This window comes from Kogia breviceps, chromosome 1 (genome assembly GCF_026419965.1).
Source record: "Kogia breviceps isolate mKogBre1 chromosome 1, mKogBre1 haplotype 1, whole genome shotgun sequence".
In the NCBI taxonomy this organism is placed as follows: domain Eukaryota; kingdom Metazoa; phylum Chordata; class Mammalia; order Artiodactyla; family Physeteridae; genus Kogia; species Kogia breviceps.
The window spans coordinates 95,184,392-95,203,212 of NC_081310.1; the positions used below are offsets into that span (position 1 = coordinate 95,184,392).

General features: G+C 37.3%; 1 protein-coding gene across 4 annotated transcripts in view; it reads right to left on the reverse strand.

Annotated features, from left to right (window-relative positions):
* Positions 1 to 1,449: 1,449 nt before the first annotated feature.
* The window catches only part of TMCO1 (transmembrane and coiled-coil domains 1), a 53,214-nt gene continuing 35,842 nt past the window's right edge, over positions 1,450 to 18,821 (reverse strand). Inside the window, exons 7-8 of one of the 4 annotated variants that reach the window (XR_010841725.1) lie at positions 12,757 to 12,819; positions 1,450 to 1,988 (exon numbers count right to left, since the gene is read on the reverse strand). Coding sequence is in view for 3 of the 4 variants with exons in the window: in XM_067040118.1 (XP_066896219.1) it covers positions 16,925 to 17,128 (204 nt within the window). In the remaining variant the exon portion in view is untranslated. Of the gene's footprint in view, positions 1,989 to 12,756; positions 12,820 to 16,904; positions 17,869 to 18,821 lie in introns of those variants that run through there. The other 3 variants (XM_059054447.2, XM_067040118.1, XM_067040123.1) reach the window with 3 other exon arrangements.

The following is an 18,821-nucleotide window of genomic DNA, read 5'->3' on the forward strand; positions in this document are numbered from 1 at the left end:
CATCATTGTTATCATGATCATCGTTTCCTTCTTTATCACCCTTTTAATTTTTATTTTGCCTGGAACAGTTAATGACATGGAGAAAAGACCATTAGAAGTTATCACTATCCATTATCAGGCATCTTTTCTGATAAAGGTAACCTTGTAATAGAGATTTCTGTTCCATTTCATCTGCTTTCAATGAGCTCCTGCTGTGCTCCCTCCCACCCCTGTGATGGCTTTGAGGAAACAAGAACAACAACAAAAAAAGACAAAGCCTCAACTTTAGAGCTCATATACTCTAGCTGAGGAGATAAGGGAAAGAGATAGGAAGAGACTCACCACATGCTATATTGGGATGTTATAATACAACACAGCATTTGAGAGCCTGGACTACATGGCTTTAAACTGCTTGGGTTCGAACCCTAACTCTGCCACTCACTAGCTAAGGGATGCTGAGCAAGTTACTTAACCTCTCTTGCCTCAGTTTCTTCATCTGTTAAATGTGGGCAAGAACAGTAATTACTTTGTGGGGTTGTCTTGAGATAATCCTTAAACTAGATAATCCATAAAATATTTAAATTTATCCATATATTTTATCAATTTCTGTGTTGACCATCGTTTCTGAGATCCCACACCTTCCCCCTGGTATTCTTTCCCATCCCTGAAATATATCCTTTAATAATTCAACTATCTTGGATTTTGTAGCTCTGAAAATATTTTCCCCAGTTTTGCTCCCAAACTTCTGGTTTAGCTGTACATAAAATTCTAGGTTGACAATTATTTTCCCCAGCTTGAAAAATATTATCCCACTGTCTTCTGGACTTTATGCCATTGAAAAGTTTGCTGTTGGTTAACAGTTGTTACTCTGCAAATAATGTACCTTTCTCACTGGTAGAATACATGCATCTAAGGACACTACTGATAAAAGTAAACGTTTAGTACTAGAGTTATCACTCCACATAAGATTTCTAATTCCATGGATGCAGGGGGTGGGGTGGATGAGGTGGGGAGTGGATCGTGGTATAAACATACTCTCATCCTTTATAAAGAAGCAGGGCAGGAACCAAAGGCCACTGTGACTACAAGGAAGCTCTGCAAGATTAACCACAAATAACCATAATCTTGCCTCCAGGGGAGGGTGAGTACCTTCCCAAGAACCCAACAGATTGTATTAGGGTATGAAGGAAACTGCTGAGGATTCTCATTTTTATACTCCCGTGAGTTATTACCTTCCTTTCCTCTCATGTTTTCAAATTCCTATAACAGGGTAACTCTGTATTTTGAGCATATGAAGCAAGTATGATAAAATATTACATTTAAACATTGCCCTAGGGTAGGGGGGATGGGCGAGAAAAAACAAAAACAGCATTGCCCCTTCCTGCCAATGTTTACCCTTATGTTCAGATTAGTGAAAATATGTATCTACAAATATGGCAAAACAAAACACGTCTCTCCTTGTAGATGAAATAGCTAACATTTTGGCCTCTTTTATTGATCTCAGGTCATATATTTGGGTTGAAAAAAACACACAACAAATAGTTCCAAATAAGAGTTACATAAACTAAATCTCTAAATGCTCATAGAGAGCCAACTTCCATGGTACATGGCACACAGCACACACTTGAAAGTTGATCCCACAGAAATATTTGTGTAAGCAAATATAAACATTACCTGTGCTTATCTAATCAAAACACTTGTTTAAGAAAAATTAATCTGTGACCAAAAGCACTATCATGTTTGTTGAGTGCCATTCTCATTCGAATCATATCCAAAAAAACCTAGAAATAACTCAAAATTAGAAAGTGACCCAAGTGTTAAGGCTGCCTATGGTTCTTGCTACAAAATAGCTGCCGGTCTGATTTGAGTGTCTAAAAAGAATGACAGGCATTATAGGGTTCTTCTTAAATTCAAGAGAATTTCCCAGAAGGAGGTGGAGGGCCAAGAAATCCACCTGCCTGCTTGGTGGCGGCTCGTGAAGGGGCAAGGCCAAGGATCTTCTGGATGTTCTGTGAAGGAAACAGAATAAAAATTGGGTTTTAATGAGATATAGGGAAAAATATTTAATAGAGATCTCATATAAAGAGAAACCTTACAAATAAAAAGTACTGATATGACCTAAAACAGGATGATTACTACTTATTTTTTAAAAGGCCTACAATGTTGTAGAGATCACAGAACAGTAAAAGGCCTCTTCCCTCATGGGATCGTGGTCTACTAACCAAAGAAGCTGATTTTTTTCAAGTGGAGAATCATAAAAAGAGGTAATCTTTTATTTCAACACAAAGTACATTCATTAGCTATTTCGTGTAGGAAGGCCTTTTCTCTGAGTATGGGTCTTATAGCTGGATTTAGTCATTATTGCACCGTCTGAAGCTGAAACTGAAATATTCAGTATCAATGTCTTCAAAGGAGTGAGAGAATTCAGAATTTTGCAAAGTAATCTAAGTTGAGAATCCTCCTAGGTTTCTACACAACCCCTCTTCTTTTCAGCTGTCTCATTTAAATCTAATTCAAATGTTTTTTTTTTAGAAACTCAACTTTATGAAACTAGTTCTCATAGAAAAGACTATTTTATACTCAGATTTCATCAGTTAATATAACATTAAATTAAATAACATAAATGCAACAATGAGTAAAACTAGCATAAACAGTTTAGGGATAAACACAATTGGCTCTTGAAAGGCTCAGTGGCCATGGCTCACAGGCCTAGCCGCTCCACAGCATGTGGGATCTTCCCGAACTGGGGCACGAACCTGTGTCCCCTGCATTGGCAGGTGGACTCTCAACCACTGCACCACCAGGGAAGCCCCAGCAAGATCTTTTTTGATCTACCTCCTAGAGTAATGGAAATAAAAACAAAAATAAACAAATGGGACCTAATGAAACTTAAAAGCTTTTGCACAGCAAAGGAAACTACAAACAAGATGGAAAGACAATGCTCAGAATGGGAGAAAATATTTGCAAACGAATCAATGGACAAAGGATTAATCTCCAATATAAACAGCTCATTCAGCTCAATATTAAAAAAGCAAAGAACCCAATCAAAAATGGGCAGAAGACCTAAATAGACATTTCTCCAAAGAAGACATACAGATGGCCAAGAAGCACATGAAAAGCTGCTCAACATCACTCATTATTAGAGAAATGCAAATCAAAACTCCCATGAGGTATCACCTCACAGCAGTTAGAATGGGCATCATCAGAAAACCTACAAACAACAAATGCTGGAGAGGGTGTGGAGAAAAGGGAACCCTCTTGCACTGTTGGTGGGAATGTAAATCAATATAGCCACTATGGAGAACAGTATGGAGGTTCCTTATAAAGCTGAAAATAGAACTACCATAGGACCCAGCAATCCCACTACTGGGCATATACCCAGAGGAAACAATAATTCAAAAAGACACATGCACCCCAGTGTTCATTGCCGCACTATTTCCAATAGCCATGTCATGGAAGCAACCGAAATGCCCCTTGACAGACAAATGGATAAAGAAGATGTGGTACATATATACAACGGAATATTACTCAGCCATAAAAAGATTGGGTCATCTGTAGAGACATGGATGGATCTAGAGACTGTCATACGAGTGAAGCAAGTCAGAAAGAGAAAAACAAATACCATATATTAACACATATATGTGGAACCTAGAAAAATGGTACAGATGAACCAGTCTGCAGAGCAGAAATAGAGACAGAGATGTTGGGGACAAACATATGGACACCAAGGTGGGAAAGCGGCGGGTGGTGGTGGCGGTGTGATGAATTGGCAAATTGGGATTGACATATTTACACTAATATGTATAAAATAGATAACTAATAAGAACCTGCTGTATAAAAAAATAAATAAAATTTAAATAGTCAAAAAAATAATTGATACTGATGTGTTTATATTTCTGAGATAACAGTCAGAATATCACATAATATTTAAATGTGAAGACACAACTTTAAGAACTCATTTAAATTATATTTGCCATAAAATACTTTATTTATTCATTCATTCAATCACTCACAATACTATAGACCATGCTGTACTTTAAAAAGAAATCTAAAAACAGGTTAAGAAGAAAAATCAATCATTAGTAGTTCAGGTTACTTCCCCTTAGTAAAGCTGGAGAATGTCTGTATTACTTTCATAATAAAAATAGCTCCTTCATGCCCCCCTCTAAAAATCCACTGCACAAAGCAATAAGACCAAATGATAGAATGTCACTAAATTTCCAACTTCTTTTATTTATTTATTTATTGGCTGCCCCGGGTCTTTGTTGCTGTGCGGGGCTTTCTTTAGTTGCGAAGAGCAGGGGCTTCTCTTCATTGTGGTGTGCGGGCTTCTCCAAGCTTAGGCTCAATATTTGTGGCACACAGGTTTAGTTGCCCCGCGGCATGTGGGATCGCCCCAGACCAGGGTTCGAACCCGTGTCCCCTGCACTGGCAGGCGGATTCTTTACCACTGCGCCACCAGGGAAGGCCGTCGAGTTCTTTTACTTAATCAGTAAGTACTTACTGACCACCTACAATGTATCAAGCATTAAGCAACGCATTATGGTAAATTACTTTAAAGATAAAATTTGAAATAATAAGACATTTGAGATTAGCTGCTGATAAACATATTTGTCTAGTTAATGACTAGAATAATACAGTATAGACAAAATATACAAGGCATCCTTGCTCCATTATTCTGTAGAGACAGGGGTCAATTAAGTGACTCCTTACCATTATAGAGATAAAGACCAGTGTAAAAACCTCTGATGCCCTTTAAATCACAGGTTTACTGTGATTTAAAGAAGACAAATGAAAGGAAAACAGGCAATATTTTGAAAGGCAGACTGAAAGCGTAGACTGTGGACAGTCTCATTATGAATTAAAAACACATAAATGACTATTGTACACAAGCCACTGCTCTAGATGGAAAATAGCCCTAACAGCAACAACCACAACAGCAACAAGAATGTTAAAACAAGGTTCAAGTTCATGGAAATCCAGGCAGTGCTCTGGATTTCCTTGTGGCTCTTGTCACAGACTCCCTTTGGAAACACTAAATCAAGTTTATCAATGGTACTTTACTCAAGCATTTGTATTTCAATAGCAACCCTCTGCAGTCTTATCCTTTAGTGAAATTCTAAACCATCAGTTTAAATTCCTATAGTCTCACAAATGAACCCACGATGGTTTTTCTTAGATAAAATTTTTCCTCCACAGCAGTAATACTATACTACATTTCTATGCACTTTAAAGTTTGAAAATAGTTTTAAGGACTAGATACCAGTCCTTAGTTATCCTTGTTTTTGAGATGAGAAAGCTGAGGCAGAGAGAGTTTACAAATGAGGCAGTTTTCCTCTGTTAAACAACTCTCTAAGGGATCTTCACCTTAGCAGTGAAAAATCTTATAGCAGGCCTGGCCTATTAAAAAATTCACTATTATGAAGACTATGTATGAGCACACCATAGAAAAAATATATATGTTACATTGTTAAGTGAATAAATGCATATAAATCAAAATACACAGAAGGTACAATACCAAGAGTGAACATTAATGTAAATTATGGACTTTGGGTGATAATGATGTATTAGTGTAGGTTCATTGATTGTAAAAAGAACGTATCACTATTATGCAAGGTGTTGATAGTGGGGAAGGCTGTGTGCAAGTGGGGGACAAGGAGTTAGATGGGAAATCTCTGTACAGTCCACTCAATTTTGCTGTGAACCTAAAACTGCTCTAAAAAAAAATCTATAAAAAATGCACATAAATACTGTAAGAATATATGGAAAAACAATAGTTGTATTAATAATAGTTGTATATCCTTTTCTCATTCCTTGCCTTCAGTTTTTTGAAATATTGCTGAACAGGATAATTTAAAATAAAGACAAATATTTCCATAGGTGCTATCTCAAAGTGCCAGCCAGGCACTGTTCTAAGCACTTCACATCTATGTTCTCCTTTAATCCTCACAACAACTCAATGAAGCAGGCTTATTATTATCCTTACATGCAGACAAAAAAAGGGGATGCAACTGTCAGGCTGTAATTCAATAAACAGTCGCTGAGCTTCACAGTATATATATAGCAGGTATGTGTGTATACATTATCTCCTTTATATCTTTCAACAACCTCATCCATTAAACTTGACCTGACTGCTTTCCTACAGCCTCTCAATTCTCCCCCAATTTTTCAGGCCTTCTTAATTAGCAAGATTTAGTTTAGAAATATGAACTTTGCTAAAAAGACAGGAGTTTTAATATATTATGAACAAGATATGGAAGAACACTTAACAGAAATGCAAAATATAAGATGTGAGTCTCCCAAGGAAATAGAAATAAAACAAAAATAAACAAATGCGACCAAAATCAAACCTGCAAGCTTTTGCACAGCAAGGGAAAAGATAAACAATATGAAAATAAAACCTACAGAATGGGAGAAAATATTTGCAAATGATGTGACCAACAAGGGCTTAATTTCCAAACTATACAAACAGCTCATACAACTCAGCAACAACAACAACAAAAAACCCAACAGAAAAATGGGCAGATCCATAGTTCTCAGACTGTTCCCCCCCAGGGTGCCCAGGGACTCCAGGGGTGGGGTAGGTGCGGGGAGACTGAGTTGGGAAGAGGATAAAGGCAGAGAAGCAGGTAGTTATATAGGACCCCTCTCTCACTTCTACCACTTTTACTGCTTTTCTATTTGGTGGTTCTGTGTAAGATTTAACTGGAAAAAGGGGTTGCAATGCTAAAAAAAAAAAAAAAAAAAAAAAAAAATGCATGGAACTTCCCTGTTCGAGCAGTGGTTAAGAATCTGCCTGCCAATGCAGGGGACACAGGTTCGAGCCCTGGTCCAGGAAGATCTCATGTTCCGTGGAGCAACTAAGGTTGTGCACCACAACTACTGAGCCTGCGCTCTAGAGCCCATGAGCCACAACTACTGAAGCCCACGCACCTAGAGCCCACCTAGAGCTCTGCAACAAGAGAAGCCACAGCAATACGAAGCCTGCACACCACAACGAAGAGCAGCCCCTGCTTGCAGCAACTAGAGAAAGTCCGCATGCAGCAACAAAGACCCAACGCAGGCAAAAAACTAAATAAATAAATAAAATAAATTTATTATTTTTTTTAAAAGAAAAAAAAACTTTTTAATCAAAAGAAAACTGCAATGAGGTATCACCTCACACCAGTCAGAATGGCCATCATTAAAAAGTTTACAAATAAAAAATGTTGGAGAGTGTGTGGAGAAAAGGGAACCCTCCTACACTGTTGGTCGGAATGTAAGTTGGTGTAGCCACTACAGAAAACAGTATGGAGGTTACTCAGAAAACTAAAAAATAGAATTACCATATGATCCAGCAATCCCACTCCCAGGCATGTATCTGGACAAAACTATAATTCAAACAGATACATGCACCCTTATGTTCACAGCAGCACTATTCACAATAGCCAAGACATGGAAACAACCTAAATGTGCATCAACAGAAGAATGGATAAAGAAGATGTGGTATATCTATACAATGGAATACTACTCAGCTATAAAAAAGAATGAAATAATGCCATTTGCAGCAACATGGATGCAACTAGAAATTATCATACTAAACGAATTAAGTCAGAAAGAGAAAGACAAATACCATATAATATCACTTATATGTGGAATCTAAAATATGACACAAACGAACCTATCTATGAAACAGAAACAAAATCAGGGACTAGAGAATAGACTGGTGGTTGCCAGTGGGGAGGCGGGTAGGAGAGGGTAGAAGTGGGAGCTGGGGATTAGCAGATACAAACTGGTATATATAGAATGGATAAACAACAAGGTCCTACTTGTTATATCACAGGGACTATATTCAATATCCTGTGATAAACCATAATTGAAAAGAATATGAAAAAGAACATATATATATGTATAAGTGAGTCACTTTGCTGTACAGCAGTAATTTACACAACACTGTAATTCAACTTTACTTCAATAAAAATTAAATTAAAAAATAAAAATAATTTTAAAAATTTAAAAAAAGGTATAGTAAGGTTTTGGAAAGATATAAAACAATTATTTTGCATTTCTGTCCAGTCCTGTGTAACAGGGTAACAAGTGAAGAGTGTATGTCAGAAGAGAAAAACAAAGGAAAAACATTTTCCAGTAATCATGCCTTCTATTGGCAGGAAACCCAGAAAAATACCACTACAGGATTTGTGTTCCTTCCTCTCTGCAAAGGATAAGGACCATTGATCAAGAAAAGGAAGTTGTTGGTTGCTAACTGGATATTTTGGGAAGACCCAGGTCACTGGCAATAAACACATTCTGCTAAATTTTATTCCTTAGTCATTTAGCTAAAATAACTCAGCCATGGCAGTCCTTACTTCACTCTTTGTTAGTTTCTCTGGCATCTGACAACCAGCCTTCCTTTCCAACTGATTACAATTTCTCATCAAGTTCTTACAACATAATCTTTACCTTATTCATAATGCTGTGTGTAAAATCCTATCACCTCAACTGGCTCCATCCAACAGTCCCTAGATTTTCACATTGTATCAAAATAGGCTATTTAGGAGAATGATGTAGAGATTAAATATTTAATGACAGGACAACACTGGTGTAGCTCAAATAGTACTGGGTTAGCAGTCAGAAGACTTGTTTTCCAGTACTAGCAAACTAGGCAAAGAAAGTAATAAGCAGTATCTTTACACTTTACCAAGTCTCAATTTTCCTTACAATTAAAAGAAGGGGGCTCACTAGGTTGATTGTTTTCAGACCCTTTAGCCACAGAATCCTTTCCTTAAACAAAATCATGTAAAAACCCAACAAAGAAAAAGAGATGAAATAGTGTTGGGAACCTGAAGCCCCCTACTGGACCCTTCAAACTTCCCCGCCAAGCACCTTCAAGGAGCCACAGTCCTGTGTGGCTGTGGCTCTAACATTCTAGAATGTGTCTATGTTGTAACAAATTATATTGCAGACTTAACACATATCTTACAAAGTGGAAATCAAAATTTTGAAAGGAGGATGAGCCATCAAATCTGCACCAGAGTAACACCACTTCCTTTGTAAAGCTGAATGAATATTTTCTGTGCTAGGATGTCCAAAGGTCTCTTTTGTAATAAAGGTCTCTTTTGGGGGGGATTAGGGGATCAAGTGACAATTTCGACCAGCCAAGGAGAACTTTCTGAATGTTCTGAATTTGAGTTTTGTGTAAGAAGACAAGATGTTTTATTCTTTTTAAATCTCCTAATGGATAGTAAAACCCAGCTGGCACCATGTTGGGTATCTATAACTCAGAATGAAATTGCAGTCTTACTGGTTTGAAGAAACAAAGGACAGAGTTTAGGGCAACCATAGTAACTGAAAATTGAGGGGAAAAAATCTTGGAAAACAGCTAAAAGGAGAGTTCAAAATTGTACATCTAAACTCTGTCCATATCTCTAGCTGACTCTTAAACCACTCATGCATGAGACTGTCTTCAAGTAGCCAAGCTAAGACTAAAATAACTAAGATCTCAGGTGCTGCCTACCACAAAGGAGACAGACTTTGGAGTTTGAGTGCCAACTTAATTGCCCACTTAAACAAATAAACCCCCCACTCTTTTAAGAATAGCAGAATCTAGAATCTCTATAGCCTATCATTCACAATGCCCAAGATACAGTCTAAAATTACTAGACATAAAAAGAAATAGGAAAACTTGACCCATACTAAGAAAACAGGCAACAGATAGAGCTCAACCTTGAGATGATCCAAATGTTGGAATTAGTAGACAGGGCTTTGTTTTGTTTATTTTTAACATCTTTATTGGAGTATAATTGCTTTACAATGGTGTGTTAGTTTCTGCTTTATAACAAAGTGAATCAGTTAAACATATACACATGTTCCCATATCTCTTCCCTCTTGTGTCTCCCTCCCTCCCACTCTCCCTATCCCACCCCTCTAGGTGGTCACAAAGCACCAAGGTGATCTCCCTGTGCTATGCAGCTGCTTCCCACTAGCTATCTATTTTACGTTTGGTAGTGTATATATGTCCATGCCACTCTCTCACTTTGTCACAGCTTACCCTTCCCCCTCCCCATATCCTCAAGTCCTTTTTTTCCCCTTAGATTCCATATATATGTGTTAGCATATGGTATTTGTTTTTATCCTTCTGACTTACTTCACTCTGTATGACAGACTCTAGGTCCATCCACCTCACTACAAATAACTCAATTTCGTTTCTTTTTATGGCTGAGTAATATTCCATTATATATATGTGCCACATCTTCTTTATCCATTCATCCTTTGCACAGCAAAGGAAGCCATAAACAAGACCAAAAGACAACCCTCAGAATGGGAGAAAATATTTGCAAATGAAGCAACTGACAAAAGGATTAATCTCCAAAATTTACAAGCAGCTCATGCAGCTCAATAACAAAAAACAAACAACCCAATCCAAAAATGGGCAGTCATTTCTAAACAGTCATTTCTCCAAAGAAGATATACAGATTGCCAACAAACACATGAAAGAATGCTCAACATCATTAATCATTAGAGAAATGCAAATCAAAACTACAATGAGATATCATCTCACACTGGTCAGAATGGCCATATCAAAAAATCTAGAAACAATAAATGCTGGAGAGGGTGTGGAGAAAAGGGAACACTCTTGCACTGCTGGTGGGAATGTAAATTGATAGAGCCACTATGGAAAACAGTATGGAGGTTCCTTAATAAACTACAAATAGGACTACCATACGACCCAGCAACCCCACTACATATACCCTGAGAAAACTATAATTCAAAAAGTAGACAGGGTTTTTAAAGCAGCTTAACTATACCTAAGGACATAAAAGAAAATATGTTCGTAATAAATGAACAAATAGGAAATCTCAGCAGGGAAAGAGAAAAGCCAAAAAGAACCAAATGGAAATTCTGGAACTAAAAAATACAGTATCAAAATTTTAAAAGCACTGGATGAACTTAGGGTTAACAGAGATGAAAGAGGAGTCGTGAACTTGAAGACAGATTACTAGAAATTATCCTATCTAAAGAACAGAGAGAAAAAGACTTTTAAAAAATTGAACAGACTCAGTGTCCTACTGGAAAATACCAAAATATAAGTATATGGAATCACACAAGAAAGAATGCGGAAGAAAAAAATATTTGAAAAAATAATTGCTGAAATTCTCCCAGATTTTATAAAACCATAAACTCAAGCAGGATAATTTTTTTTAAATGCCCTAGGCAGATCATAGTCAAGTTGCTGAAAACCAAACTTAAAAAAAAAATTTGAAAGCATCCAGAGAAAAGTGACACATTATCTATAGGGATACAAAGATATAAAGGACTTCTCATCAAAAACAATGGAGGCCAGAAGATAGTGGAAAGACATTTTAAAATGTCTTAATGTATTAAATGGATAACTAATGAGAACCTGCTGTATAAAAAAATAAAATTAAATTTAAAAATTAAAAAAAGAGTTTGTCACTAGTAGATTTACACTATAAGAAACACATATAAAGTAAGAAACAGACAGAAATCAGTACAAGCAGTGACATGTTTCATCTCCTATTACATCCCACCAACAACTCTGGACTCAGTGGTCTCTATATCCACTACACACTTTCAAGCCTCCAAGTTTTTACTCATACCATGCCAAGAATATTCTGATAAGACTGGAAAACCCCTACTCATCCTTCAAAATACAACTTAAATGGCCCTCTTGTATAAAATCTTTGTTTCATAGAAATAATCCCTGCAGCCATTTCACTTCCATAGCACTTTTTCCCCCCTCCTATACCATATTTGTACATGCACACACACACAAAGGGCATCAATCACACTCTACTATTACTTATGGGTCTGTCTTCCCACATAGACTGTGAGTTCCACAAGGGTAGAGACAATCACTTCTTGCTCTTGCATTCTCAGCATCAAAGAAGAATTCCTGGCATAGTATAAGGACTTGAATCATTCTTTTGCAAGAACAGGAATATTCTAAATAAAGCCTTGAACTCATGCACCGAAACAATTCAAAGGGATCAGGTTAAGATGATGCCTGAATAATCTGTTCTGAATCACACACATTCTCTGATTTGAAGTTAAATATTACAAATGAAAATGCCTTGCTTATAGATGAGCTATACTGAAATTAATGACTTAAGTTATAATCCTTAAATAAAGTGACATAAATTAATGATGAGGTACAAGAGATAGCAGGCATCTATCTAGTCGTATCATTCTGATGACTTTAAGATATACTGACATGACATAATTAGAACCTATTTTTACAAGTCATATCAAAATTCTTTGCCCTAGAAAAGCCAAAAGTGAGAGAAAAAATAAAATTTACTTATTTTTATCACTGTCCTGAGCACATGTCTGTTGAAGAAGACAGTGACAAATTCTCACTGATACTTCTTCAGATTACAATCATACATCCATTAAAGTTCTATATTAAGATGTAAGTGACAAAAAAAAAAAAAAGAAACTCTTTCTTGTACTTTTCCTCAGAACCACTAATCCTTTATGCCTGCAAAGAAAAGAGAATTCTGTTCATGGCTTTTACTGTCATATAAATGTGTAAGAATAGACCACTTTTGCCTTAGCTGTTCACCAGGTAAGTTTGCGTGTATTTTCACTAAGATTTAGAGCACTTTCTGTAGAGGAGATCACCATTTACTCAACCCACTACTTACTCATAATAAGAAAAGGAAAGAAAAAAAAAGTAAGTACCTTAATTTTAGGAGTTAAGAAATTTTCCTTTTATTCTTAAATTTCATCACTGCCCTGGACTAACTTAACACCTCTGATAAAAGCTGGCAGACCTACCATTTCCGCTGCTACAAAGTCACACAAAGGAAACAGTGATGTGAAGGTCAAGGCAGCAAATCACTACACATTAAGGAAGTAAACAAAAGGAGAAAGATAAAATGAGAAAAGGTAATTAGATTTATTTTCAGTTAATATGACATATCACCATGTTTTAATCTGTGAAAAGAACCGGTCCTATCTAGGGCTGGGAAACAAATACTAATTTTAAAAATTTAAATACTTATTTTTTAAATGGTTTCTAAAAAAAGTATCACCTTAAGAAAAACTGCTAACTTTCTAATCATTGTCAGCTGATTATCATAACATGGTGAGGTTGTACACCAAACCCCATTTCACCTTTGTGAAAACTGAGACTCAGAGTTTCCCAAGGACACTAGGCCAGTGAGTGTCAACAAGAATCAACCCTTGGTGTTTTACCTCCAAATACTATACTTCCTCAACCTTATAATGCATTCCTCCTCTCTCCCCACCATTCTAAAGTTTCTGAAGTAAGAATGTGTCTTAAAATCTATTATCAGTAAGTATTATTTCTGCTTTTACGTGAAAACTCTTTTTTAAAAAAAATAACTTTATTTATTTATTTATAGCTGCGTTGGGTCTTCGTTGCTGTATGCGGGCTTTCTCTTGCGGCGAGTTGGGACTCCTCTTCCTTGCCATGTGCAGGCTTCTCATTGCGGTGGCTTCTTTGTTGCAGAGCACGGGCTCTAGGAGCGCAGGCTTCAGTAGTTGTGGCTTACGGGCTCTAGAGCGCAGGCTCAGTAGTTGTGGTGCACGGGCTTAGTTGCTCCGCGGCATGTGGGATCTTCCCGGACCAGGGCTCGAACCCATGTCCCCTGCATTGGCAGGCGAATTCTTAACCAATACACCATCAGGGAAGTGCCTCCTTGAAAACTCTTAAGTCAGTGGTGAATCATATAATCACTAACATACCAGAACATGAAAAAAATAAGTAATAGATAAAAACCAGACTCACAAACTCATGTGAATTAGTAATGTCATAAAATTGCCTTAGTTTAGGTTTAAAATTTAATCTTTGTTTAATCTGCCTCCACTCTAAATGATTAGTATAACAGAAATAATTTTAAATGTACTTCTATACCCTCATATTTGATAATGATTTCTTTAGAAGTGAAGTTGCAGGTGGGGAAAATTAACCTTTTTATTTCAAAAGAAACATAAGTTCCATGAGGGCAAGGACCATAATTATACGTCAGTTTTTTTTTTTTTATAACTGTATACGAAGTATCCAGCACAGAGCCTGAAACATATATGTGTTCAATTTTGTTGAATGAATAAGTGAACAGAGAACTCTATCAAGGGATTGCTATTAATGTGATAGTAAGTTCTCTTATAGATAGGGGAAAAAATTACTGAAGCAGATAGATACCCTTAATTCAACCTAATATTATACCTCCATCATAATAAGGGGGCATGATATAGAAAGTGAGCAGTTTTCTTTTTTTTTTTTTTAGCAGTTGTTCTTAAGGTGACACTTTTTTAAACCAGTTAGCACACTCTTACCCTTGGGGTATTGTCACGAAGGGACTGGAGCTAGTTGATTTAATCACACTACCACCGTCAGTAAAGGAAGTGGATTCTGGTTAATACTGCAGAGATGTTATTAGCTGACATATGTAAATATCATAATCTTTCACAAATATAAGGTGTTTAAAACAAATTCCAGAAACCTGGTGATAGAACTATCTACTCACTTCAGCAATTAAACTGTTGACACTTTAAGGACATGAATAACAGAAATGTTTCTCATTCCCCTAGATGCTATATTCTAATTTACTACAAGAAGACTTCCCCATTAAAACAAGCAAGGCCACCCCACCATTGCTGGGGGTAACGAACAAAATACATTTTGTTTTTACACATTCAGCATAAACATTAATCCTGAGTGAATGAAATTATGGTTTTCACTCACTGAAACAAAAGCATGAGAAATTACTTGTATTCTTTTAAAAATGGTCTCAAACTGGTGGCGAACTGAAGCCTTAAGATAACAGTACTGGGTAAAATGATGAGTAGCTATGGAAAACAGTACATTGATTCCTCAAAAAATTCAACATAGAACTGCAGTATGATCAGCAATTCTACTTCTGGGTATATATGCAAAAAGAAGGGAAAACAGGAATTCAGACATTTATATACCCGTGTTCACAGCAGCATTACTCACAACAGCCAAAAGGTAGAAGCATTCCAATTGTCCTTTGACAGATGAATAAACAAAATGTGGTATATACATACAATGGAATGTCTATTCACCCTTAAAAAGGAAAGAAATTCTGACATATGCTACAACATGGATGAACCTTTAAATCATTCCAGTTATAAAAGGACATAAGTATGATTCTACTTATATGAGGTCATATTCACAAATATCAACAGTCAAATTCACAGAGACAGAAAGTAGAATGGTTGTTGCCAGGGACTGAGGGGAGAGGGTAATGGAGATTTAGTGTTTAATGGGCAGAGATTTTCGGTTTGGGAAGATGAAAAAGTTCTAGAGATGGATAGTGGTGATGGTCATATGACAACGTACAATGTACTTAATGTCACAGAACTGTATAGTTAAAAAACAGTTAAAGCAGCATATTTTATGTTATGTCTATTTTACAACAATAAAAAAGAAAGATTAAAAGCACTGGAATTACTGAATATAGGAAACCAGAAAGTAGCTTCTGGACATAAGAGAGCATTGCCTTGAGGATTCCTCAGGAAAATTGCTACCAGGGGCAGTCACACTGACAAGTTTAAACCTTGAGACTCTATAGGTATGAGACGTATATTTTGACCCACTCCTCCATATTCTTTTACTCTAGGGGTTCAGATCACAATGCTTAGCCCACCCTATGACACCTGCGCATTCCAAAAGACCTGATTATCTACACAGGGTGTGAAGTAGGAGTGTCCCCAGCCAAACACTTGCACTGGGATTTGAACAGACTTTCAAATTTCAAAGAGGAATTTAGACAGGCACTCCAGAGAAAATATTAATAGTAGGCTGCTGACAGGACTCATCCTATTCAAATACACACTAGATTCAAGAATAATCATTAATCTTACTGCATTCTTTTGACCCTCTGGCTTCTCAGCCTTTGAAAACAAAGGATAGGCAACCTTTGATCTCAAATGAATTCATGTTTTCCCTAATAAAAATCACATAATAGTTAGCAAAGTACAAGAGCAAAGAATAAATAAGGTACACCAGTGTCAATTCCAAATGCATCGAACCATGACTTAAATATAAAGAATGAAACCAAACTGTACTAGAAGAAAACAAGGATGAATTTCTTTATAACTCTAGTTAAAGACTAGTAAACCAAAAAAGGAAAAAAACAAAACAACAAAAAACCTCCAGCAAACAAAATTTTGCATGACAAAAACCATACTAAGTAAAACAAACACGAATGATAATTGTAAAAATTATCAGTAACTTAGGTCACAGAGAGGGCTAATCTCCCTAAGAGCTAAAAATTAAGAAAAAGACCAACAACCCAATAGTGAGATAGGCAAAAAGCATACACAGTGTCTTGCCTACCGAAGAAAGAAAAAAAATACATGAATAGCTCTTCAACAAATAGAGATGCTCAATCCAAATGAGCAAATTAAAACTATAATGAGAGAGCAATTCTCATCTGTTAGATTGGTAAAAACCCCAAAGTTGGACAATTTCTACTGGAGGTTGGGGGTAACATGAATTTTCCCACATTGTTCTAGGGAGTAAAAAGTGGTATAACCCCAATTTTCCAAGTTTATAAGTTTATATTTGGGTGTAGTATCTACTGTTTGTTTCACACATGCCTTTTAGGTGCACACTATACTTTAAGGTATATACAAGAAATTAAGAAATCACTAGAAGCCCGTGCACCACAATGAAGAGTAGCCCCCGCTCGCTGCAACTAGAGAAAGCCCATGCGCAGCAACCAAGACCCAACACAGCCAAAAAAGTTTTTTTAAATATATATATTAATTAATTAAAAAAAAAAAGAATGGCTTCACTGAGGGAATCATAATACAGTCTCTAATATGAAAGCCTCATATTTTATGACAGCTCATTTCACATGCATCTACAGAGTCAACTATTATGCAACGTAAGATCTTAAAAAACAAAACAAAACATAGAAAGAGAAAGGGAATAAGAGAAAGGAATTTTAATTCAAAGAAAGAAGCAGGGGCTTCCCTGGTGGTGCAGTGGTTGAGAGTCCGCCTGCCGATGCAGGGGACATAGGCTCGTGCCTGGGTCCAGGAAGATTCCACATGCTGCGAAGTGGCTGGGCCCGTGAGCCATGGCCGCTGAGCCTGTGCATCCGGAGCCTGTGCTCCGCAACGGGAGAGGCCACAACAGTGAGAAGCCCGCGTACTGTAAAAAAAAAAGAAACCAAAAGACAAAGAAAGAAGCATATATTCCATAGTAACACTTCAAATGCTAAAGTATTTCAAACTGGATATAAGTTCATAATCCTCCTGTTATACATACTAACAACCAATGGGGAACAGAACACAGAAACTATTGGCAGCTAATAAAAATGATAAAGGTAGGTCATTTTAGTGATTTTTCAAAGATTTTTAATACCTCAGAATACCTATACTAGCGCTCTATATACTTTTCTCTTATTAATATCAGTGCATAGACTTGGACAAGCGGAAATTAGAAGTATGAATATATATCTTCCTTGGCTGAAAACAAACACACTGAATTTTTGTGTGTTTTCTTTGCTGCCCCTTCTCGCCCCACCCATCACCTTTCACCTTTTTTTTGTATTCTCAGGAGTTAGCATGGCTGGCCTACTGCCCGTTTTTTAAAAATTAATTAATTAATTAATGGCTGCATTAGGTCTTCGTTGCTGCGCACGGGCTTTCTCTCTAGTTGCAGCTAGCGGGGGCTACTCTTCATTGTGGCGTGTGGGCTTCTCACTGTGGTGGCTTCTCTTGTTGCGGAGCACGGGCTCTAGGCACATGGGCTTCAGTAGCTGTGGCACGTGGGCTTCAGTAGCGGTGGCTTGCAGGCTCCAGAGCACAGGCTCAGTAGTTGTGGTGCATGGGCTTAGTTGCTCCGCGGCATGTGGGATCTTCCCGGACCAGGGCTCGAACCCGTGTCCCCTGCGTGGGCAGGCGGATTCTTAACCACTGCGCCACCAGGGAAGGCCCTGACTGTTTTTATAAATAAAGTTTTGATGGAACACAGCCACACTCATTCAGTTACATATTGTCTAGGACTGTTTTCATACTATAATGGCAGAGTTAAGTTGTTGTGACAGAGACTGTATGGTCTGAAAAGTAAATACAAAAATATTTATCATCTAGACCAGCAGTCACCAACCTTTCTGGCACCAAGGACTGGTTTCATGGAAGACAATTTTTCCATGGACGGGCAGCAGGGAGATGGTTCAAACAGTAACGTGAGCGATGGGGAGCAGCAGATGAAGCTTTGCTCGCTTGCCCTCAGCTCACTTCCTGCTGTGCGGCCCAGTTCCTAACATGCCGTACCAGTCCGCAGCCCGGGGGTTGGGGACCCCTGATCTAGACCCTGACATGGTGGTCAGCAAACAGAAGAAGTTTGCTGACCACCACGGTAAATGACCATGGCATTCCTCATAAAATTAATTGCTACACACACACCTCACCAGACTTTCTGAAATAACTGAAAGGAGTTTAAAGACCAGCTTTAGCTGAACTTTCTCAATGATCATTTTTAACATTTATTTCATTTAAAAAAACCTCTAGAGTTCAGATGGTGATTTCTAGGTAACAATGTCCATGTAACAGTGCAAATGGTACGTAAGGGAGTTCCCTGGTGGCCTAGTGGTTAGGATTCTGAGTTTTCACTGCCGTGACCTGGGTTCAATCCCTGGTCAGAGAACTGAGATCCTGCAAAGCTGCGAGGCGTGGCCAAAAAAAAACACCCCCCCAAAACAAAAAAACCACAAAACTGTTGTGAGCCATCACAAATAAAGTAGTAACATCTGCATGTAATTAAAATAGAATTGTTCTTTGTTGCTTAAGGTAGCATGTATACATCATTGTTTTTATTAACATTTTGACCATAGCTATAA